The sequence below is a fragment of the Uloborus diversus genome, chromosome 8 (assembly GCF_026930045.1).
Source record: "Uloborus diversus isolate 005 chromosome 8, Udiv.v.3.1, whole genome shotgun sequence".
In the NCBI taxonomy this organism is placed as follows: domain Eukaryota; kingdom Metazoa; phylum Arthropoda; class Arachnida; order Araneae; family Uloboridae; genus Uloborus; species Uloborus diversus.
The window spans coordinates 34,716,297-34,742,867 of record NC_072738.1 but is presented as its reverse complement, the minus strand read 5'-3'; the positions used below and the strand labels follow the sequence as shown (position 1 = coordinate 34,742,867).

Genomic DNA, 26,571 nt, shown 5'->3' with positions numbered 1-26,571 from the left:
CACTGAAGTTAGAGGAAGCTCATTCTCATTTCGGGGTCCCCATTTTTTGTTTCCATATAATTTTTTGAAAAAATTCTACCCACATTGAAACAAAACTCACTAATACTGAAAGTATTATTTCCAAAAGCAGTCCAGCAGAATTCAGATTTAAGTTTATCCCCCCCCCCTTCTCCTTCCAAATATAACAATTTTATACATTGCGTACATTTGCACTGCAATTTTCAACAAATTAGAATAGTTAATTGTTGTTTCAGCTGCATCACATCACAATTAATAGTTCATAAAAGTAAAGTAGTACCTCCTTTAAGAGATACGTCTGTTTAAGGGACATTTGTTCTATTCGTAGTCCTTTTTAATTAGGATTTCCTTGCCTTCATTTAAGGAACAGTCACAGAGAAGAATTAATGCATAAAAGAGTAAGAAAGATTGAATTTACTGGAGCTCTAGGCTCACTTTTCATTTAAAAAAAGTTTATCATTGGAAGCTAGTAAGATGCATATTGAAGCAAGTATGTATTGTCAAATTGAAGCTAAAATTTATTTGCATGCTTTTCCCTCTCGGCAATTTTTTTAAGTTGGCTCATTGCCAATGAATAGCATACAACAGTGCCTATGACAAGCTTTATAAATAAAGAAAACTTGAAATTTGAACAACGAATCCATGTAATGAATTATATCAAAATAGTTTCTATCTTCAGTTTTATGCCAATAGATACATCTCTAACAACCAGCAACAGGCTTTAGGCCCAGCTAGTATGAGTCTAGTCAGTTTATTAATCCCCAATGAAGTTCAATGGCTCACTTAAAGCTATCTTATTCATTACTATCTTATTCTACCCCCTTATTCATTACAACCTTTTCCGGTAAGCTGTTCCGAGTTTAACAAAAAACATTCTGTATCAATGCCATCCGCACATAATTTTAAATTGCACATTCAAAAAAGTTAAACATTCTTGGTTATGAGAAATAAATAGCATATACCATTGTGCAGAGAAGTAAATGGCTATCAACAACATTTTGATGCACAAAATTGGCAGATTACTGCAGACAAGTGTTTCATGGTTGCAGGGAACTCCTTTGTCAATGAAAAATAGTGAGCTTTTGGATGTAAAGAGACACCCAGTAAAAGCAATCTGTTATTCCTTCAATTGCTAATTGTGCTAGAATTATGCTTTGCCTAAGTTAAATAAAGCTGGTATTCCTTTCAAGCCAATTGTTTCTGATATTGGTACTGCTTCTTACAAACTTGAGAAATATTTTGTCTCAGTGTCTTTTCCTCTTAAGTATCATAATTAATTCACTGTTAAAAATTCTCCTGAATTTGAAGGTTTATTTCTTTCAACTTTTTAATCCTTTCTAGCAGCGAATGAATATTTGTAAAAAAATGTAAAAAAATGGTTTAGAATGACAGGTTTTCTCAAAAAAAGAAAAGAAAGGAAGACAGAATAGGTAATATTGCATGCTCAAATGAACTAATTTTATGAATCTAAATCACTTTTCGAATTTTTTCGTTCAATCCGTGTTTGTTTTTTATTAATTTTTTTAAGTAGCGTAGTAGCAACTACATTGCAAAAGTAGTTTGTAGTGAAGTACTTTAGAAATAAAGTAGTTATAATTGTAGTTCACTGCAGAGAAAATGTAGTTTTACCGACCACTGAGTGAAGCCTATGTCTGGTTTTAAAAAGGGAAATTTTCAAAAAGTTTCCTGCTCTTACTTACAGTATAATTCATTTCTTCAGTCATCAATACGTAGTTCATTTTATTAAACTGCTGACATTGTTCAATTACTTCTAAATTTGATAATTTGTTCTTGATAATTTTTAGGTCAAGAACAAGATGGAATAGCTTCTTCTTGATGTTTTAAACATAAATTAAAATAATTTTACTATTTTTGAAATTAAGTGGGGCATTTAATGCGTTAAAAAGGACAACTATGTTTATTTCACAGAATTCCAAAGTTAAAAATTAGAAGAATTGTTTTCCAAAGAATTGTCCTATATATGTCTAATCTATGTAATAGCTGCCGAACAAAATCTTTAAAATACGATATTGATAAGGTTTTGCTATAAACACTACAACTTTTACTTTTATTAAAATATCTAAGTGTATTGAAGTTTAATCGTTCCATGGATTAGGATACCTTGGCAACAGAAGTTATTCTGAGAAAGAGCCTGGGTTGAGAGAAATGTGATTAAACTTATTTTTGTGTACCAATTTAATAAAATGGACACAAGTGGACCGCCTAATAAAAGTGAGGACAATTAAGAGGCTTCCCACCAGCTTCAGTTTTCATAAATTATCGCATTTATTACAAATGGAAATATTGTCCCAACTTTTAATCGCCATAAAATAAAATTTCCTGCTAGCTATCTCATATGGAAAAATAGGATGATTATTTAGCACATTTATAAATGAAAAAATCAATGCAATAAATGCACAAATAGCAATAAGATTGCCTATATGTATTTCAGGGTTAACCAGGAACCACCTTAAAAATACAATAAGTTGTTAACTTAAAAATGAACAAAATCGATAAAGTATTTTTAGCTTTCTCATAACGAGTGGTGTTCCCATAGGTATACGCTCAAACACTTTTTAGACATATAGCATATATCTTCAAGCTTCATAAATTTTCATATGATGGCAAACAATGTATATGATCACATACACAAAAATGCGTAATTGATTACTAGAAGTATACCCTCAGAAAAATTGATTGGAATATCACTGCTTATAACACATAAAGAGTACAATTTCTTTGCTATTTCTGTGTACATTGAATCGATTTTCTCATTTTTATTTGATGACAAAAATTAACTTTTTACTTTGATATAGGCTGCACAATTTTTAAATTGCCAGATTTTTATATTTGAAGGAAAGTCATAGGAATTTAAGGTTAATAATTGTCTTGAATTTATTGCAAAGCTCAACTTTTATTGGAGCTCATGGGAGTTAGCTAATGTTGAAACCTTTTGATCATAAATATAAGTTCTGATGCACATAGAGCTGCATTTATGTTTCTTTAGATAAACTAAACCTTTACTTAATCTGCATTTTGCTGTACATTTATAAAGTATGCCAGTTATTTTATTCTTTTTTGTTTTTTTTTTTTAGTATATTTATTTAGCAGAAAATGATGTTAGTTTCTTCTTTCTTAGATGATATTCATGAATAAATCCGAGAAGGATCCTTTGCAGTCATTCAGTTTCCCATTTTTCAGTATGTCTTCTCTGGAACTTGAACAACCTGTTTTTGGAGCAAATTATATCAAAGGAATTGTAAATGCCCAAAATGGAGGTATTATTACTTATATACACTATACACTTTTATTTACTAACTGTTGTGTTATTTATACTTTAAATGTGTGTCGCCCAAAACTTAGTTTTGAAAAGTGTTTCAATGAATCTAAATTTTAGAATTGCATTTTATAATTTATTAATTAATCGATATCCCAGAGACATCCCTAGAAGTGTACTATCAAAATTAGGAGAATAAAAAATGTTTAAGATATCGTTTCAAACTGCTTTTCAACAATTTTTACTTGATAATATGCAACTGCAAAGCTATGTACAAGCTATTTATGCCTTGTTGATGAAATGAAAAAAATGGGGGCTCAACCAAAGTTCTATTAAAATGCCAGAGGTATATTGTACTAGTCCCCCAACAGAAGCGATTTTGTTTCTTATTGTGTCCAAACTGCAGAGCGTTTGATTTAGTTCAGTGGCACAGTTCGTTTCTGTGCACATTGCAACATAATGGAAATTGAAGCAAGAAGAAGAGCAAAAAAAGAAAGGATTGTGAAGAAGAAACGAAGAAAATGGAAACAATTAAATCATGTATTGAAAGTGAAACTAGCTCTGAGTGAAAAAAGAAAGAGCTTCTTTAAACCAAAGCAGCAAGAGAAGAGCTCTTTGCTGAAGGTGCATTCCACGGTATTTTTGACATTTATGTAGAGTCCGTATTTTATTTTGATCTTTTCCTACCAACACACCAGCTCAAATTAAAATAATTTGCAAATCAAACGGTAAATTAAAAAGTTATGGCAAAAAAGGTCACGTTACGGACTCTACATAAGTGTCAAAAATACCGTGGAATGCCCCTGAAGCTAATAAATAAATAAATAAATGAAGAAAAAGAAACAATATTAAAAATATGATTGCATAACGTAAAATATATATTCAGTAAATGCATCATCTTGCTCTTTACTTCACAATTTCAAGCTGTATTATGTTGATTTAAAATATATATATATATATTCTAAGGTAACCTAGTGTTTACGTTGAAAGTTTTTTGAAATGTCTAAAAAATTTTATTTGCTACTTCTAGCCCAAAAATATTAGTGTTCAAAATTGTAAAGAAGTCTTTTTAAAAAGTATATAGGGCTATTTTGGTAAAAGTTAGTTAAAAGGGGTAATCCTTTTCTGTTTTTTGATTTTTTAACAAATTACTTTTGGTCACCTTTTAGTTACTTTTTTGCAACAGCTTAGTCACCTTTGTTTTCAAATTTTTCACCTTCTTCACTTTTTTCAAAGGCCATCAGCACTCTTAGGCCTCTTAAAGTAGGGGGTTGACTTATACACGAGTATATAAGGTACTGTGTATCAAACATACATATTCACAAGACGACAGACTGCATGGTTTTGTCGAAGCCGAAAACGATTCGACAACCTGTGCAAGATCTTGCAGCTTTGTATCTCGAAATCTCCGGAAGTTATCTCAAAGAACAACTCCATACTTCAAAAGTGAAAATTATGATTTTCAAATGCATAAGCATTGTTTAAATACCGTTTAACATTTCTTAAACATTTCTCTCCAAATTTTTTTGATCCCCTAAGGGGTTCGCAGACGCAGTTTGGGAAACCCTGCTGCTTAGGCAATAATTTTGCTTTAGGCAATAAATTTTTCAAAATTAATTTTGAAAAATTTATGATTAAAACATTCCTCCAGCTGTAACTTTTCAAAATTTTAAATCCAAAAGTAATAATTGTTCTAGAAGTAACCCCTGATCACACAAAAGTCATAAGAACTAAAATAATAAAAGCATCATTTAGAAAAAAAAAATCTTTTATTTTCAATATTTAAGGCTTTTTTTTTTTTTTCAATGTCTATGCAACTTTTGCTTGCTGAATTATTTGTAAATTAGGCTTATTTTTGTGTTTCTTATGCAATATGTTAGGTGCTATGCATAATATTAGCATTTTACTGTTACTGTGCAGCAATCTTATAATCTGCATTCGGTTTACAATATTTCTCACTATTTCTTCAATAGCATACAATAAAAAGCATATTGAGCAAAAATAGAAACATAATTTTAAGAATTTTTTTCCGGTCCATTGATCGGCTTAGCTAATCATGCGTAATGCTGTCACAAAACGTATTACCCATGGATTGTGTGCTTAAAAACTTTGTAGCTTATTTGCAATTATGAAACTTGGAAAACTCCTATGCTTGCAAAAGGAGTTCATAATGCCAAAGGAAATAAGTTTAAAAAATATAAATTGCTGGGGGGGGGGGGGGGGGGGGGGGGTCTGATAATTTCTTTTTTTTTTTTTTCAATTGCCTTTTTTTTTTTTGTGAGGGAGAATATTTTAAGGTCTTTCACTTGGTTGAAGGTGAACTATGCAAAATTATTCATCATCCGGAAATATGGTTGTTTTTCATGGAAGAAAAAAGTTGATTTCAAATGCAGTTGTTGACAAAATCAAGGCAGATTTCAAGTGATTTGTGGCGCTCTACTGTATGTTCCTTTTTTGCATTTATATATTATTTTTACTGAATTTCTATTGAAATTGATTTTTTTTAACTTTGTTCCAGCATTTAATTACCCTAGCTACCATTTATTTTTTTGAATAAATTTCTTGTTTTGTTCAGGAAAACTGGGTTGGAAAGGCTCCATTTAAATTGAAGTTTTCTAGTGGTGGTGCTATAGAATTTGGACAAGCAATGCTTGCGAGCTGCTAAAAATGGGTAAATTTGTTATGTTTATTGCTTTTTATCCCATGTTTTTTTTATCTTGATCTGTGAAACTGGCCATGGTTATTCTTTTCCTAATAAAAGTTGTAAACACTATCCGACTTCAGTTTCAAAATGCCAAAATCCGGAACCTAAAACTTTTTCTTCTTAAATTAAAAAAAAAGCAAGCTTTAATGTCTTTGAAAAATGCTGTTAACATTTGCTTATTTTTGGAAACATAGTATTTGTAGCTTATTTTAATGATTTTCATGATTATCTTCAGTGTCATGTGTTGTGCACAAAAAAATAGCATTTGCTGTAATTGTGCAACAATATTTTAGCATCTGCTTTTGGTCTACAATACTTCTTTTCATTTTATCACTAGCTGCACTGCCCAGCTTTGCACCGTGTCCTTCAAAAAAAAAAAAAGTTTTGTCAAGTGACACGTCTTCAACAATTAGGCTTCAATTGGAGGAAAAAAACATACAAAAATATTGTAAAATTTCCTTTCAAAATAATCTTTCTTAAAGAAAGAAAACAGCAAATCAAAAATTCCCGAATAAATTAATTGCAACCCTCCATAAATGCAACTAAAATTCTTCATTATCTTCTGGCAGTACAGAAAAAAAGGATACATTTGGAGGAAGCAAAAGTACTCTAGAGGTATTTTTGCGGGCTTTCGAATAGCATTAAAATCAAACTGTTTGGGTAAAAAGAGCCATTTTTTTGTCCTAAAATTAAAATTTGAACCGTTCGGTTCTTTTTTGGCTTTTGAAAACTCCCCTATGTTCCTTCTCAGGTTCCAAGTACCTCCCTGCCAAATTTGGTCCAGATCCGACGTAAACTGGATTTGTATAGGGAACAGATAAACGCACATACATACATGCATATGAATTCTTTGTTTTAATTATATAGATTAGTATATAATGAAAAACATACTGAGCCAAAATACAAAGCTTTTTTTTTATATAACGTATCGGTAATACACAATAGCAATAAACTTCCGCCAAGCAATACGTCGATGCCTATTATCACTGACTTTTTCTTTCTTTTGGCATACCATAGGATGCTTTCATGGAGTTTAGTAAAGAAAAAAAGAAATTTGGCACAAACATCAGCAAAGTTTAGAAAAACGTGCCAAACAATGCACAACACTATAATTTTGGCCATTTTTTGAGTGTGAATCCAAAATATGTAAAACATTTAAATCTGAAAAAGTCCCTGAGGTCTAGTCTCTGCCCATACGTAAATAGCATTCGTTAATCGTGACGTCATCGCACGAGCACATCGTATCGGACGCTAGCAACTTACGCACTCACCGTACGTACGGTAACTGCGGTAGTCTCTGCCCAAAAATACCCGGAAGTTCGTTAATACTCACTGGGATAACGAACGTACGGTAAGCATTAAACCACGCCTTTCTTCCTGTCCCTGTAAGCCAATGGAAAATTAGAATCGTTGACATGAGAACGCTCAGGAGACGAGGCTAGCCTCAGTTGTTTTGTTTTGATTCTCCTTCCGACGTCTGCTTTCAATCATAGAAAGATGGAAAAAAAAATTCTTGTTATTACTTACACCACTCGGGTACCGAAATCAGAAAAAAAGGAGCACAAAAGAAGAACCTTTTGACCTAAGAATCATAATGATAATAAAAAAAAAGCATTTTTGTTGGAGTTTTTACCTTTTTTTTTTTTTTTGGAGCATCTCAGTAACAAATTCCTAAAATTTAAAATATCAACTAGCAAAGAAAACAAAGCAATGGAAGGTTCTAATTAAATTCATTTTTAATATTTCTTCATTGATCTGGCAATATGATAATGAAATTACAAAATATTCCTAATGTAGCGAAATATCATTCTTTGAAACATTATTTTGAATTGTTTTGTAAATTATCAAAATAGCTTTAACACTATAATATTTTTTAAGAATTTGGCTCAAAGTACTTTTGTGCCAACTCTCAAATAAAAAACAGGCATTTCTGGCACCATGGACATATTCACCGGGGGGGGGGGGGCATTTGTCAATGGAGTTTGAAAGTGTATACATCTTCTTCCAAGTACATTAAAAAAGAAAAATTACTGGTGTTGAGTTAATACTGCTATCAATTTTAGAATTGCATTGCTTCCAAAATCTTGAGGGGAGGGCGGGGGGGCTAAAAGACCAGTCCCCAAACTGTCCAAATTATGGCCCTGCCCAGGAGGGCACTGAACTTTAATCTTTGGGAGGAAAAAAAGTCTTCAATTATTTGCCGAATGGAATGCCACAAATATTGTCGCTGAATGAGGATAATTTTACCTAATAAAACTCCTAATTTTGCTGAAGCGGCAAAAAAATTTATCGAATAAGGAAAATTTTGGGAGGTCACAACGACTTTGCATTGGGACTTTCCTGGGCCTGCCCTCCCCCTTCCATGTTGAGATGGTGACACCCTTGTCTGGCTCTGATCTATAAATTTTAGGCAACCCTGGCAAAAAATTAGCAGAGCCCCTAACTGGCTACTGGAGTTCTAAGCCACTGAAAGCCGGGGGCCCATTTAGTATAGTGAGCCGCCCCGCGCTGCAGGTAAGTAGATCTGGAGCGGGGGCTAACTGAGCCCAGGCACAAGGAGTTTAGAAACCCATCTCTCTATAAGTATCCAATGAATGAAATTTAATTTGTATTTATTAGGCTTTACATATGCAATTACGAAAAGAAAAATAAATTGCTAAAATGTTTTTTTCGTGAATTTCTTTCTATTTGTAGTTTGAAAAATTAAAACATCATTCAGAACAATTTGCATAACAGATTATCTAATAGTCGATAATATTAATTTCTGTGACTCTGCCTGTCCCTAACCGCATCTCCTCTGAACTGGAAATGTCTGCCAAGTCAATACTGGTACCGTTGAATACATCACACTCTAGGATTCCCCGTACCTACCATTTTTGTTCTAAACTGTTGGATGGGGACCTGAAGACAGCTGTTTTTTGATCCAGGTCAGAAGACGAGTAATCTCTGGTCTAGCACTCCCAGAGGTATTATTTCTTTGAAGGACTTTGACTGATACATATTTAACTTGCCCCAGTCACCATTAACAAACATGGAAGATCTTTGACCGGCTGACATCGGACCTTGGACCCTTCGGGTAAGCAGGGGTCCTCCCCCAAGAGCAAAAGCACCCCCCAAAAAATACTTCTCAATTTTCTTCCCCCCCCCCCTTCCCTTAGAAATTCTATTGGCGCAGTCTGTACCATGACCCCTTCCAGGTGGGCACCCCCTGAGTTAAGAGTCTGACACCTTACGAATCCGGCCAACACACCCCACCTTTGGATACGGGTTGTTAATCTCTGTATTTATTGCACCCTGTCTCACCCCCTCTGAACCTTGAGGGGCCAGATATCCAGTACTGATTATGTCCTTGAGGATATCCAAGAATGTCATGATACCCTAAAAAGCATAAAATCTTTGAGGCGGATGGCAAACGGGTTGGCGTGCAAAGCGAGCAGGGGAGTCGGGCCCCCTAGTCTAAACTATTTATTTCTGTGTCTATCTTCTCCGGATTGGCTGTGTCTACCTGTACCACTGGATACAGGGCAAATAGGGGAAGCCATTTCCACTCTTTAACGCCCCTCTAAACCTTTAGGGGCTTCCATTCCTGAGGATATTCTGGGATGTCTCGACACCCCTAAAATCATTAATAGTCACCTGCTGCAAGTGGCTTTGAGCGCCCACAGGTGGCAACCGGGGGTTGGCGAGCCAAACGAGCAGGAGGCAGAGCCTCTAAAATTCCATTACAACTATACTGCAGTTTGTACAGAATATGTTTTAATATTCCTTTTTATAATAAAATGACAGCTTAAATAAAGAAATTTGTTTGAAATCAGCCGAAGGTATACAAATAAAGTGCATATTGAAGAAACAACAATGAACATTGATGTAAATGTGCATTTATTGGTTCCGCAACTGTGTAAAATTTTGTGATGTGTATTATGGGAATGATGATATGTATAGTGAAGAACAGGAATTCCAGATCCATCAATTGGGTGGTAAGGGAACCCTCTGAATTTTAGAAACAATCAAATTTGGCACTATTGTGTGTACGCAGTTTGTTTTCTTCCTATATAATCTATTGCGCACAAATCTTTAGACCCCCCCCCCCCCCCACCCATGGAAAATTGTGAAATGAGACCCTACTGTAGCTTAAGGGAGTCCTACGGAAGTATACATGTGTACCTGAGCTTACAGCTATTATGTGCAAAGTCTATGATGGCTGCTGAGTGATGAATTTGCTGCTTTGAGTGTTCAACAAAAAGAAGCAGAAATATTGGAATGCATCAAAAGACAAGTATTTCAGGAGTCTTATACAATGTGTTGAATAGTTTAGATGCAAAGTTTGTCAAACTTTTTTTCTGACCAAAATGTTCAGATTAACCTCACAGCAATGAAACATTGCTTTCCATCAGCAATATTACCAGCTCATTTGCTCATTCATCATTATGGGATTACCAACTAATTTACCTCATCATTCGGCAAACACAACATCATTTTTAATTCCTAGTATTCATTTATATTTACTGATGGGAGTGAAGTAAAAGATCTTGCAGCTTGGCCCTAGAAACATTGTTGTTTATTTTATTTGTACAAATTAATATTATTCGACACGCAAATGGATCATATATCAAACCTATAAATAAATAAAATTCTCAACCTGACCGTCTCAAATTTCATGAAAGTTTCAGAAGCCCTACTCTGACATCTTAAATGTAACAGTAAAACCCCTCCAAACGGCCACCCCACTGATGTGAACAATATTTTATTCTCCGATTTCAAAGAAAATAACATTGTTAAATCTCTGACCTGCGGACACCCATCTATTGCCGACAAAAAAATTGTCCCATTAGTGTCCGTATTAGAGGGGTTTTACTGTATATAATTTTTAAAAAACTTTCATACATGATTAGTAATTAATTTCTGAAAATTGTTAAAAAGCACAGCACTTCTTTCTAACTTGCTGGCAGTGCGTAAAATTTTATAATTCAAGCTTTATGAGAGCTACAGAGCTGTATTATAACTCACTTTGAAGAGAAAGACATGCACTTCAGTTGAATGTGTAACTTAAATACTTTTCGGAAAAAAAATCCCCTTTCCCAAAATTTTCAAATTAAAAAAAATTGAGAATAGTGTCATTTTATAAAAAAGAGCATGATTTTTACTGTATTTTAGTGAATAGGGCCAAACATTTTCAGAGTGGGACTACAAAAAAATTTTAAAAAAGTACATAATTTTAAAATTATTGGAATAAAAAAATGTTTAACTTACAAATCAGAGATTAAAGATAATGAAATTATCTTTAAAATGCGCTATTGTACAGCTCTGTAGTTCAAAAAAAAACAAAAAAAAACTTATAACTAGTGATGTGCTGGATCGTTAAAAGTTCAGATCTGCGGATAGGGATCACTAGTGTCTAGATCCGTGAGAACTACTTCTGGGTCAGTACACGCCAGAAACTGAAAGTAGATAAATTTTAAATCGTGGAGCAACAAAGAAATTGCTATTACTCGCAAGCATAAAGGTTTAACATTGAACTCAAAATTTTCTTTTATTGTGTAAACAAGATTATAACTCCTACTTGGAAATTCCTAACAAATATTCAACGCAGAAAATTTCATTCTTTCAACTAGTCCCAATATTTAAAACGCACATATATAAGATCTCACTGTTCAAACTGCGAAAAACACTACGTTGGTTTTTAATTAATATCTTCATTAATTCATAGGTGTCCACCAAGGGAAGGTCAGACTACGGCATTGAAAATTTTAGGAGGGTTGTTTTCAAGGGTATTTTTCTCTGTTGTATTTGGGGAAGAGGTGGACACCCCTGGGTAATTAGTCTTACTAAGATGAGACCAAGCTAAGAACACAAAGGTCAAGTCACCTTTTGAGCGTAAAAAAGAATGAACAAAATCGTTTCATCTGTTTGGGAGCTACGATTCCACAAACACACACAAATATACATGTCAAACTTATTATCTCTTTCCTAATAGAGTCGGGGTTTAAAAATTAACTTTTTTAATTTCTGAAATGATACCTTATTTAACAAAATGAAAACACTTAACTTACATAGAATTTAAGAGTGTTTCATGCCTATCTATATTTAGAATTCAAATATGTGTTGAAATTTAAGAATATAAAAGATTTGTTTAAGATCTGGAAAAAACAGATAAGGATACACATCTTTATCTTCCCTCGGTCATCCGGCATAACACTAGTCAGGATTTTTTTAAGCCAATTATTTGTAAAAATTATCCTACAATATTTGTTGCAACTGTTCTGAGCCCACTCTGAACATTTGGGATGCATTCATTATAATACATTACAAAAAAAACCCCTGAATTTTTGAGACACAATGTCAAAATTTAAAATTGTGAAAAAATATTTTTATCTGAAATATTTGTGTTGTTACACATCAAAGTAAGGCATATGCAGTTTTCTTTAAAATGAGCTATTATGCAACTCTGAAGCTCCCATAGAACTTGAGTCAGGTATAACATTTCAAAACACTGCCGGGAAAATAGTGTTTAACAAACTCAGACATTAGTTACTGATCACTTGTGTAAGAGATAGATTTTTTTTTAAAGTTTATATACATTTGAGGTGTCAGAGAGTAGTAGGATTTCGCAAAGTTTCTTGAAAATCTGAAACGATCAGCTTGAGAAATTTGTTTATTTTATTGCTTGGTTTAAAATGGAATGACCCACTTACCTGTCGGAAAATAATTAATCTGTACAAACAAAATCAACAGCAAATTTCGTAGGGCCATGGTGCAAGATCTTTTACTTCACTCTTATCAATAAATATAAATGAACGCTAAGAATTAAAAATGATGTTGTGTTTGTAGAACAGTGACGAAGAATGTACTCGCAAATTAGCTGGTAACCCTATATACAGGAGGGGAAAGCAATGTTTCACTTCTGTGGCGTTAATTACTTAACTTTTGATCCATTTATAAAGTTTGACAAACCTTGCATCAAAAATATCCAACGCGTGTGATGATTCTTCAATACTTTTCTTTTCGATAAGTTCCAATAGTTCAGCAAGTTTCATAAAACTCATTGCGCGGCGAATACAGCAGCCATCTTTGTTTTGACTCTTAAACGTACGTACGAAAGGTTTACGCCAGAAAAATCAGTGGCGTTAATTTTACCGTACGTTCGCGTTTTGGCAGCTGCCTTTTGCGTCCGGTAAGAAAGGGCAGAGACTAGCGAATTTTGTTGCGTACGTAAAAGTGACGTCACGGGTGGGCGTTGCATGCGTTAAATTTTTACGTATTGGGCAGAGACTAGGCCTCCAGATATCTGACGGCTCTGACGTCCGTAGAGCTAGGCGTCGCATTTCATTGGTCTCCACGAGACGAACGCGCTCTTTCTATTGGGTGAGAGACTGACATGTGCCTTTTTTGCGTCCGCAAAGTATGAATGTTCTCCCTTTTCGGAAAACGTTACTCTGTCCGTTTTACGTGGCGAACGTGATGTGCGGACGCTGTTTGAATTACGCTTTATACGAGACTTTTTAAAAAATAACTTATATTTTACGCTAACTGATCATGTACATAGTAAACATTATGTCAATATATTCAATTCATTTCAATTCATTTTATTTCAATCAGGGAAATATATATATATATATACACACACACGTATACACACATATATATACACATATACATACATACACATACATATATTTTACAAATATGCATTTCACATATAAAAAAAAAAGAAATTACCAACAGAAATATATTTCTCTCTGTCGAATTGAGAATCCCTGATTGAGTAGATGGAAGTAAAGGCTATACAATAGCCTGACTAGCTCCCACCACTCAGAGAAGAGCTTAATTTAGAGCCAGTTTATATATCGTGTTATATATCGTGTTATATCGAAATAGTGTTTCGTGTAGTAGTGTATCGAAACCGTGTTATACGAGACTTAGAATTAATGTAAATCTAGGGATGTGTACCGTGTTATATTGAAACCAAGTTTCATAAAAACAAAGTAAAAACTTTATAGAGTTATCAACTATTAACAGAATGGATAAACAAAAATGAAATTAATTTTTTATAAACATAAAATTCGAGTTATATCAAAACCATGAAGTATTAATTCAAGTTTCGTACCGTGTTTTATCGAAACCGTGTTGTACAAGTACCGTGTTATACGAGGAACGCCTGTATTTTAAAAAATGTTCAGGTTTTCAGAAATTGGAATACATTTTGGATTTCTTCAAATAAAAGGAAATAAAGAGATAACTCAAAGTTGCTATGAGCGGAAAAAAAATAAGCGAGTTCAACTGAACCGAAGCCATCGTAATTTAGTAAAATTGCACTCCATCCTACTGTCAACGAAAGGTTTCAAGTCATCAAAGATCACCAGAAGAGAACAAGTTCAGGGGCGGATCCAGACAGAATTCTCGGAGGGGGCCATTTAGAAAAATACGATGCTTTAGAAAATTTTTGAATTTTACAACTATTAATATAGCCTATCTTTAACTAGAACATTTTTTAAGGAATTTTTACTAGACGACGCAAGTTTAACATCAAGACTGTAACCTTCCCAATAATTTACCTCTTTTCTTAACAAACGTGTGCATATATCGTTGCCTCAAAGTGGTATTCCTGTAATCACTACTGTGTTCTGAGGCGACTTTATAGGTCTTCTGACTTAAGAGGAAGCCAATATGAACCAACCGTAAGTACACGAACAAAGAAATCGACAAGCCAATCATCCGATTGCTTTGAAATTTTGTATGCATGAGTGTTTTGACCAGATATGCAAACGATTAAAATTTGGTGTCCAATGAATGAATAGTTTGATCTCCAGCGCATCGAAACTGCGCATCCATCAGATGTATATTAAGAGCAATTCTTCAACAGTTGTTAAAACTTTTGGTTTGATTGCGATTCAGATTACTTTTCAACAACTTAAAAATGCCTCGCCGCATGGTTCGTGCTCATTACGAGCAACTGTCAGAGTTTTAAAGACATCGTATCATTGGATTGAAAGAGGTCGAGTGGTCAGATCGGAGAATCGCTCGTCATTTGAGTCGAAGCGATGCGGCGATTCGAAGATGCTGGCAAGGATGGGTGGAAAATGTGTGAAATCTGTGTGAATTTGCTCATTGTCTAAACTATTGCGTCGCACTGTAATAGCCTGACTTCGTCCTGGTCATGCCAGATTTACACACAAACATCTTTTTTCCCGAGAACCTGCACCAATATGCAACACATGCAATATCAATCAGACAGTGTAGCATATCCTCTCTGTTTGCCCAAATTTTAATCATATACGTTTCAAATCTTCAATCAGTTCCATCCATCCTTAAGTAACTGCTAGGGGGACACACCACATCCTAAATTGTTCCCCCTCCTTCAGAACACTGGATTTTTTTCTTTTAATTTAGTGTTCGTCCTTTTGTCCTTGTTCGTCTGGTCTTTGTTTTTCTATGAATGTTTTAACGTTACTCAAAGCTATTTTTTTTGTTTGCTCTTTTGGCTTGTTAATCGAAATTTAAAACTTCAATAATGTGCTTATTTCGGCAAAATTTCTCAAAATTCTAGAAGTTATATGTCCTTTACTTCTTTAAAAAATTGTCTTCTTTAGTACCTTTTTTCTAATTTAAACAATCGTTTTGCGCAGTATGGCCTACTAAGGCTCTTCGTCAAAAAAACCTAATCTAACGTAATTTAGTTCATCTTGGTATCAGTGGTGCAAGGATGGATACAAGGGCGGGACGATGGGGGCGATCGCCCCTCCCTTGAGGGTCTCTGCACCGGAAAATTTTTTTTTAATGGAAGTTCTAAAACACAAGTGTAGGCACCTTTGACGACGTTAAGGAAAGGAATAGGGTTCGAATGTTCCTTTCGGAAACTTTTCTCAATTCCAGTTTCAAAAAGGCCATTTCAGACGATCTTTGGAAGAAAGGTTTTAGAACCCTTTCCCCGAGCATTTAGCAAAATTTAAGATTTAAAGACGCCGATTGTATGCAACTTGGGTAGCAGTGCGGTAGGGAATGGGTTCAGTGACCTTTCCTATCGTAAATATTCGAATTCTTCAAATCAAAAATTGCGCAGTTTTAGACAACCTTCGATCATGTTAGGGGGAAGTGGGTTTCAAAACATTCCCCCGGAATCACGACGAAATTGAATTCTAAAACAATTTTAAAATACCTCTTTCAATTGGAAAGGAAAGAAATAGGTTCGGGAACCTCGTCGGATAAATTTCTTTGTTTTAGTTGTGTTAGATAAAAATGATGTGGCAGCCTCCCTCCCTTCAAGCATGTGTAAGTCAGATATGGGTTAAGTGAAAAAATCAACCGCCCCCCTCCTTGAGCTATTTCTGGATCCGTCCTTGCCATAGACTAATAATAAGAGTAGACCGAGCTTTCCCAGACTTGCTGATGAAAAAATTGGTTCATGGATACATCATGTGACTGGTGGAAGGCTTGGCGAAAACTTTGGCAGCATGGTTGCTAGATGGCAGGATTATCTATAGTTTGGCACTCGACATGTATCTTAAGACGTAATGTGTTTTTATTATAATATTTTTTTCCAAGTGCAGAGATTGAACTGTTTTTCTTTTAGTTATGCATTATTTTAAAATTAGTAATCAGTTTTTGATCATAGTTTTCAGTAACTTTTATTTCATTCGGAACTGCTTCGCCAGCGTTGGCGTAAACGTAATGGCGTAAACGTTTTGCGTTAACGCAAAAATGTACTAATCGGTAACTCAAATTGAAATTGTAGGTAAAAATCTTACCGTTTGCCGATTCTTTTTGGGCGCTTGCATCTTTAATTGCTTAGAGAGTTATTGAAATTGAATAAAGAAAATGCACAATGCTATCTAAACGAAAAACTCACTATATTAACAAAATATTTACAACTTAGAATAACAAATTTACAATCGGACTCCATAAAAGATCATTCTTCCGTGTTCCATCAATTCTATTTATTTTATTTCTCGCCGGCGTTGATCGTCTGCTACGATCAACGTCCGCTGTTGCTAGGATATCCACTAGTCACATGGTTTGGTTTATGAGCAGCAAAAGGGTTGCCATAGCTCGGTCTATTCTTATTATTAGTCTATGGTCCTTGCAGTGATGACGGTGGTACAGCGGACACTAAAAAACATAAAAGTACATTGATGCTTCGAAACGACCCCAGAGTTGATCCTTCGCTCTCCGGTAACTCTGGGTTTAAATCTAGCTAAGCATAAAGCTCTCAATCCGGGGAACAAATAATGCAAACGAAATTAAATAAAAGTAACGCGATTCGAAAGTTCTCCGTGAAAGTAATAGTTTTCAGTGCGGAATGTCACCTGGAGATGTGCAAACAAGCTTTCCAGATTTCGGCTGTTTCACACAACCGTTTCTGGAGTTAAGTACTTTATTTTTGTAACTACATATAACCAAACATCTATCCATATGTAATTTCAAAACAAACTCCAAACAATTTGTCTACGTATACTTCAAAATCCAACGATGATGGTATAGCAAGCAACGGTGTGTACAAAATTGGGCTGATTTTCATCATCGTCGTTTGGCAGCAGCGCACAAGTTTATTTATCCTCATATATATAATAGCGAATGATCGAGTAACCCGCGAGTTTCGACAATGAAACTCGAGCCACGGCATGATAATTTGATAATATTTTTTTGGTATTGTTTGACATGCAGGCAAAGGCTTTATTGTGACAAGGCTGAACTAGATCCGGTAACTGAACTGTTTTACCGGTAAGACTGTGTCATTTGAGGGGAATGAAGAAACGTAAAAATTGTCAAAAATCTACTGGAGTTAGAATTATAGTTTCAACTATCGAAATTTCACTGAACAGGCAATTGCTTCGTTTAAATGTAGAAGCAATTTTCACCCGTCAAATTTTGACGGGCGATTTTCTAGTTAATGTAGAAATCACGAAATATGAAGGAAAGTGATACCAATTTATAAACTCGTATCCGTCTTGACGGAGGAGACCGTGGCAAACTTTTCAACTTTTTGTCACTAAATCTTTGCATCTATTATTTTTATCTATTTTAAGGTAAACACGACATCATTGCATTTCCTATACGTTTAGCTACAAACTTGCACAATTATCTTTCCCAAAAGTAACTACCGTTTTGACAGTATAACTGGTTATATCTAATTATATAAAGTTGTGAAATGCGTTCCAAATGTAAAGAAAGTTTTCCAGCTTATTGAAATCGTAAAGAGGTTAATTTTCGTGAATTTGAACGTCAATGTTAATAGTACGTCGCAGATCAATACATGCATCTTTAAGCAGGGCCCGACTGAACAAAATAAATAATTAAATAAAAAATGAGACCCTAGGCCCACAATAATTTGGAGGCCCCCTGACGACCCAATAGCGAAATGCAGTGGTTGATACAGACTGCCGTGCTAAGTACAGATGAACCCAGGTAAAGCGGTTTGATTGCATAGGCCCTAGTTTCGCAGCAATGGGGATCCAAAGTTCCTAATTTACTTCCAGAAAAGCAATTGTTTTTCCTTTGAAATTAAACTTTCTTACCCTATTCTTGCTGTTGCATTGAAGTGTCACCTAACTAAATGCATGCACAACATGAAATAAATCCCCCCCCCCCCCTACATTGTACGAACAAGAGACGCGAAAGATGTCAGGAAAGCAAATATTGTGTCAAAGTTTCAAATTCCAAAGAAAACGCTATTTCAGTGCTGAAGCCAAACAAGCAAACTTAGACCCTCCATGGAACCCAATTAGAGCATATTCACTCAAACTATTTTTCCTGGGCTCATATCTACTATGAATTGAGCCAAATCCAGAAGTTTATCCAGATTCATGACCCTCAAGTTTTTGCCTCTTGAACCAGACTCAGTTCCAGGAGTTCAGAATTGTAACAGCGTTTTCATTCGAATTTGAAACTTTGACACAGTATTTGCCCTCCCATACAACGTAGGGTGTGGGGGGAGGGGGAATTTAGTCTTTTTTTTTTTACGAATGCATTCTGTTAGCTGATACTGCAATGCAATTGCAAGAAATGGGTTAAAAAAAAAGTTAAATTTCAAATGAAACACCATTCTTTTCTGGACTCAATTACCAACTTCGGACCCCCCTGCCCCCACTGCAGCCGAACTAGAGCCAATGCAGTCAAACCGCTTTAGCTGGGTTCATATCTAGTGCGAACAGAATTTCGTACAGATCTGTGACTCTCAAGGTCGTGCCGTTTGGTAGTAAGCTAATTTCGGAAGAACTATTAAACTCAGAATTTTATTTTTTGCTGAATATGTGTTCATTTTAGTGCAATTGAGCCTCTCATAACAGTAAAACACGTTTCCATATTCTTTCTTTTTAAATCTTGTTATTCTTGTTTAACCTAACTGATGGAATTTCGAAAGAACTATTAAAATCAGAAATCTATTTTTTGCTAAATTTGTGTTCATCATTTAGACGTAACTCCTAGTGGAGTGTAGTTGTGCACCTCCCCTTTTGGTTGTATTCGAGCGTTTCTAAAGGGGTCTTTTGCACCTTTTTGGGGGGAAATCAATGTTAATTTCGATGCAAACTCAAGTGGTGTTATAATTTGGCGGACACTTGGCGATATATCGCCAGTCTTTTGGTCGGCAAGTTTTATCTCCAGCTTGGCGACAAAATTGCGGTTTTTTTTAAAAAATCAGGTTTCAATTTAGCCACTGTTGGTGATATTTAGGGAGTGAACTATTGAATCACATTAAAATTGCCAATAATGGGGAAATAACATTAAATTGGTGTAAAAGGAAGTCATAAGATGCACACATCAGCTCGTTTTTTCTCAATTTGTTGCTGAACCCCTAAATGAATAGTTGACTTAATTTTTATTGGAAAATGATAACTGGAGAACTGGAATATAAATTTTGTGTGAAAAAAAATTCCAGAGCAATTGGTCTCTTATTTCTCTAGAAATCCGTAAATATGTGATTTTTTTGTAAGTGTCCGATACTTTTGGTCATAGTGTATCTTTCATTTAATGTTAAATTTCCACTAAAAATGTTTTTACATATATTATATATGTTCCACAAGAAATCCTATTTGTCACTGATTGTTAAATTGGATGAAAGTCGGGTAATTTCACTACCTTTGTAAACGCGTCCTATGTCTAAATATGGTCAAGACATGCCAAATAGTCAGAAAGGAGTACTTTACCTTTTCAAGCTTAGTGTTAAATAAACCCTTAAATTTTGTTAATTTCCTAGTTTCATCTCAGAAGAAGAAGCAATCGTCGCTCCATCACATCAGAAAAGCGGAAAGAAAAAAAGAAACGTATTAGTAACATGCTAAGTTATAAAATATAATATAAACTACCAGTAGTTATAAAATCTATAATATAAACTACCAGTGGCGGCTAGTCTGCAACGATTGTGGGTCATTTTTTTAAGTATTCCCCAGAAAAATCAATAACAAATATTGATTCTCGATTAAGTTTAATCAAGCAACCAATGAAGTAGTGAGAAGCAAGGGGATAAAAGTGCAAAAATTAAACATTGCGAGAAAACCAGTGCAAATGGTAGGAGAAATTCTCCTCTGGTTTTCGGGAAAGAGAATGTTAGTAGCCCTGGTAGGTGCTCCAATGCAGCATGCTTTATAGTCCGGGAGCCAGGTACAAATTTGGTCAATCATTTCCTCTCGAACGATAATTGGTGGGAGACATCAGGGAATGGTATCAAAACGCCTCGTGAAAGTCAGCTGCGTGTCCGTGAGCGGGATGGGCGGCGGTAGTATCCCAATCATGTAAAAAAAAAAATAATTAAAAAGTCAATCATTTCCTCCCGGCTGAAACTTTGTCAAATTATAGTTAAGACACTATCTCGAAGGAAAATACAAAGTCAGCTGACGTAACGCGGTGGGCTATGAGTCAGCTGGTAGGTCGAAATTGAAAAAAAAATCAATGATTTCCTCTCGGCTAAGAATTTGTCTGACGACAGCTTATATACAACTATGAATAAATACACAAGTCAGCTGTACCCTGGTGGAAAATGGTCAGCTGGTACATTGAAAGTTGAATAGATTATTTCAGAAAGCGCGTAAGTCCAATGGATTCCCGTATTAGATTAACTTTCCAATGAAAGTATACCAAGGATCTGACTGAACAGAAGATGCGTTTTACTGAGTACTTTAAAACGTCCCTTTGCTTTTCACTGCCTCAAATGAGGACTTAAATCGCCGTGGGTAGGTAAAGGGCACTATCTGCAAAATTTAATTTTTCTTTTTGCCATTTTTTGTCATCTATTGTACTTAGCTTTATTGTACACTAGTGGCACCCGCACGGCCTTGCCCGTAGTAGAAATTTAAAAGGTCTTTTAGTTCGCCTGTATATTTACAAATAATGTATGGTGCATTTCTCGCCAATCGACTTGCCCATGTTACAGTTCCACGTTATGATAACTTGGTAATTTACTCGTCCATCTTATAATTTTGCTCGGAAAAATGTTCTTGTAATTGGAATAGAAAAAGAACAAAATCGAATTTTCGAAACATTGCTTCGAGATGCACCCCACCCCCCTGCTACAAACTAATTCTGCCAAATTTCATGAAAATCGGCCGAACGGTCTAGGTGCTATGCGCGCCACAGAGATCCAGACAGGCAGAGAGAGATCCGGACAGAGGGATATCCAGACAGAGACTTTCAGCTTTATTATCAGCCAAGATAAAGAAGCTTGCTTGTTTGGTTTCTGCTGTAAATACTGCAGGAAAAAACTTCAAATACCAGCATTTCCCTATTTTTAGAATGAAATCCAAAATTCACAATTCTTCAGTTATCTCAAAAACCCATTTTTGTAGATACTGCCATGTACCTTCCCCACGGCATTGAAATACAGCTAATATTTGTTACACGTTTTTAGTTCCTCTTAGAGTTACCCTGATGCTGGGAATGATTCATACGTGCACATTTGAGTAGATGCTATGCAAAAGCAAACAAGTATACTTTACAAAACTTTCGGCGGAACACAAAAACCTATTATTTAGCTAAATCTTTAGTTTGAAGAAGGGAACAAGCGCCAACACCATTCCCCTTGAACTTGTTCCCTTCTTCTAACTACCGGACTTCACACCAACAAAATATTGTTAATATTGTCCGGTTTGTACCTAATGTTAATATCTTACATCATGTTTTAATAAAAATGTGCTAATTATTTAATTACTTAACGTTAACCCGTAACAGGGGAGGTGAAAAAGTAGGACGTAACAGGGGACAGTGAGGTCTCAGAGACCGCTCTACTTAAAAAAATTCTTAAAAATCATGTAATTAAGATACAGTCCTGTAATTTACCTTAGATTTTCTTTGAACTTTTATTAGCACGGGGAAAAAATATTTTTTTACTTTGAATCGAAGTATACCTTTTCCGAGGAAATTTTGCTAGAATCTTAAGATTTTTCGAGAAAGTCATATGCTGCAGTAAATAGCTCACTATTTGTAATAAAAATTAATCTATTATTTATTAATGATTTCATTTTAGTTGTTTAATATATACAGAAGATTTTAGTACCAGAAAATTTATTATATCAAGTTACGGGAAAATTTTGACAGCCCTTTAACTGCTAGTATTTCGCGTCGTATTTCGAGAAATAATTTAGTCTTGATTGTCTCTAGAACATCATTGCGTAATGTTTGTGAACATTTCAAACAACTCTCAACCTCATATAGAATATTTTGCATCCCTTCCACATAACGCGTATAAGATTTAATGAACCTATATCCGCGGTTTCTAACGTTAAGAGCCATGTCTACAACTGTCGAAAATTGTAGCACTGAAGGGCTGGTGCGGTCTCACAGACCGCTTCTAAGCATGCAATGAAATTTAAATCAATTGCACTTACCTAAAGATACTGATAAGCAAGGAGGGTGTTCGAGGACACAAAACAAAAAGCTATTGGGAAAACCCATTGAATTGAACTGAAACAAGGGTGATCGGATGAACTTTTGAGCGGATTGTGAGACCGCACCTCCCTTGTTAAGGGTTAAATATTGGATGCGTTCTTTTTTGCTTGAAATAGGTGGTCTATATGTTTTTCTTTTTGCAAAAACTAGGTTGAGATACGTCATCTTTTGCCAGAACAATCACAATTTATTTAGTAACCCCTCCCTCCCAAAAAAATTAACGTAATATATAGCCTGATAGATTCAATTTTAAATCTAATCTGCTGCAATAGCTGCTAATATCACTAGCTGGTGATTCAAAGTTAAACATGCAAAATACTCTACAAAACCTAACCTTTTTTTACCTGCAATGTTACATCAACAGAGTTGTTGTATAACTTGAAAAGTTTTAATATTAAAATCAGAATGCAAATAAATTCTCTTTTGCGATTATAATGACTTTTTCGTTTTTTTTTTTTTTTTTTTTTTTTTTTTAGCTTTTTCAAAAACTCTTCAACAGAATGTTTCCCATTACAGGGATTTTCTACTAGTTAAATCAAAACCACCATCCTACTCCTCTAGATTTTAATTTTTAATCAACTTTTATAGCTCTATTACTTAAACTTGTTGGTTTGAATTGAATAAGGTGCATAAAAAAAATGTACACGCTGGAATTACTTTTCCGTTCCTGTGTCCTGTTTGCATTGTGGGAGTCATATGACCAAACTACAGCTTCCTATTGGCTGAAGCAGACAGCAGTGGATTTGTTCTTGTTTTCTAAGGACACGACATGTGAGGGTATGTTCTTTTATACATAGAACATGCGTTTTCAAAGCTCTAAAATAAGAGGACGGACCTTTTTTGAGGCGAAACCAACTACACTACCGTATAGGAATGAAGCTGACAAATAAAAATCATTCAATGCCTCAATTTTGCATTTTCGTGGATATGTTTGCTTTTCCATGGCACCCCCCCCCCCCTTTATAGCTTCAGTTGCCATCAGAATGCGCAATTCAGTTGCAAATATTAGGGAAATTAACATGAAAGGTTAGTGTCATCACTCCAAAAGCCGATGTTAAGCTCCATACAATGTTTCTGTGGCTCAAATGGCAGTCTATTCACTTCACCACGGTGTTGCCCTACAGCAGTGGAGGGAGGAGGGCATCTTAACACGTCACTAAGAAATCTTATAACCCTGACTTCAGAAACGCGGCCCTAATTGAGCAGAACATTATGTCAAATGCTCCAATTTTTATCGACATTGATGTATCTTTGTTTCCAGTTTTTCTAACCATCAACTGCTTTTTAAAAATTTTTATTCAATTCAATTGTTTTGAAGCAAAGAGCACTCTTACATTTATATATGAGGCAGTGATAAGCAAAGGGATGCAAATGGCAAAATTAAAAATTTGGAGATACCCAGTACACATGGAAGGTGAACATCTCTGTCTTGGGGCAAGAGATGGCACTAGTAGCCCTGGTAGTTGCTGCTATACAGCATGATTTAGAAGAAAAAAAATTCAATGAAAGCCAACCTAGGATGTTATCTTTAAACGCGTTTTGCTCAAAACTTGAAAATTTCCACTTACATCTCTTTGCTTCTCACTGCCATATGTGCATTGATAATTGTACCTTATCTACTTTACCGATAGAAATAGGATTTTTTTTTAAACCAAAAGCACCTCAGGCAGAAACTGTAATAGCAAGTTCTAATTTTTTAACCGACTTCAAAAAAGGAGGCGGTTATCAATTCATACCGTATGTATGTTTTTTTTTTTTTTGTTTGTCCACTCATAGCGTCTCACCTAGTGAACCGATTTTGATTATTCTTTTTTTAATGGATAGGGGATGGCTCAACTTAGGTCCCATTGCTTTGTTTGACCATATTTGTTCTTTAGAAAAGAAGTTATGGGCAAAAAACAGTAAATTTTATGCAATTTCCCTATTAAATAATTTTGTAGCGAAGTTCGCACGTTTCATCCGTGGGTAACGGTGGCTCAGTGGTAGAATTCTCGCCTCCCACACGAGCGACCCGGGTTCAAATCCCGACTAGGACAAAGTGAATTTTACTAAAATTTCATTTCTACTGTTTCCCGTATTTTCTCGAATCTTCTATTAATTTCTGTATCTTTCCAAGTCTGGAAAGTTCCAGCACTTTCTCAAGTTGTATATAAGGAGATGTAACGTTCATTCGTGGTTCTGAATTAAGATCTCGAGTTGAGACTAACGAGTATTCGCTTCATTTGGCTTTCACATTGTCTTCGCTATCTTCATCTACGCGACAATATGAAACTCATTGTTATAAAAGTTTGGTGCCATATAACAGTAATATTAATAGTAATTGTAATGATAATTTTGAATGAAGGCTTCTCTGAAGCAAGCATCAAACTTCTTCAAGGGATATTTCGATAATGGGGAATCTGGCGCTGTCGTCTCATTTTTGGCGTAAATAATTTTATTTTAGTAACCCTGCTGATTTATAGTAACCCTATGTGAATTATCAAAATCTTCCTTTCTTCAGTGCTATTGCTCCATAGTAGGGGTAAACCTAACCTGGAAGCGAGGTGATGCAGTGATTAGGATCTGCTTAGCCTTCACAATGCTACCATTAGGTTTGACTCAACTACTCTGTAGTATTTTTATCGTTATCATCTATGCCGATAACAGATGATCGGGGCTAAGTAAGAAAATACAGGATTGCATCATGAGCAACTTAGATGCTGTGGAATGTAAATTAGTTAGGAAAAACGTAATATTTAAATGGTTATAATTAAATTTACTACGCATGATTTCCAGAGAGGAACAAAGATAAGTTTTTAGTGCCAATCGCTTAAAGTTTAACGCGCGTCAATAGTTTTTTTTTTTTTAGTATGGCGCATTTTTAAGAAAAAAATGTGAAGTTTCGTGATGGTAACTTCTTATTATTTCTGAAATACCTACATTTACACTAAAAAGAATGAAATAAAAAAATTTTGAAAAAAAAATAGAACCGACTTCAAAATTGCTCTAAAAAGTGAAAAATAATTTTATTCTTTAAACACCATCGATAATGCTTTTAAACATAATTTTTGAAGTTGGCGCAAAAACGATAGATAAAATCATTCACAGCCATAACTCAAATACAACTATAAATTTAACCAGGACCAGTTTCTTCACTATCACATACATTATGCATTGATGACAGCATATTTGAATAGCGATATAAATGTTTCGTTCGTAACTTTGGATGCTTTTCTGAAAAAAAAATATGAACGAAGCATGGTTACACTGGATTTTACGTTTTGTTTTTGCGCCAACTTCAAAAATTATGTTTAAAAGCATTATCGATGGTGTTTAAAGAATAAAATTATTTTTCCCTTTTTAGAGCAATTTTGAAGTCGGTTCTATTTTTTTTCAAAATTTTTTATGAAGGATAACCAGTACTATATTTTGCTGGGGTCTTGGAATGGGAAATTAGTTAAGCCCAGATCAATTCGAATGAATAGAAGAAATTTGAAGAAACTTTTGATTGTATTCGCGAAAAAAAATTTCACTCAAAATTCGGCCTTAATTTCCATTTTGCTCACGCCCGAATTAATGTTGAGTTTTTTTTAAACCCGACCGCACGCAGATAAGTGCCTAAGAACGTATAAACACCCGAAATATCCATTTTGACACTCTCCGAGTTAATTACAACGACTTGTATGTGCGTCGCATAACTCAAGAACGGTATGTCCTAGAA

At 34.9% G+C, this 26,571-nt stretch overlaps 1 protein-coding gene across 1 annotated transcript in view; it reads left to right on the top strand.

The window, feature by feature from the left end:
* Positions 1 to 26,571, top strand: part of LOC129228303 (WW domain-binding protein 2-like) — a 63,954-nt gene that overhangs the window by 19,149 nt on the left and 18,234 nt on the right. The window contains exons 3-5 of the mRNA XM_054862978.1: positions 3,158 to 3,297; positions 5,873 to 5,948; positions 15,054 to 15,069. Coding sequence (XP_054718953.1) covers positions 3,158 to 3,297; positions 5,873 to 5,948; positions 15,054 to 15,069 — 232 coding nt within the window. The remainder of the gene's footprint in view (positions 1 to 3,157; positions 3,298 to 5,872; positions 5,949 to 15,053; positions 15,070 to 26,571) is intronic.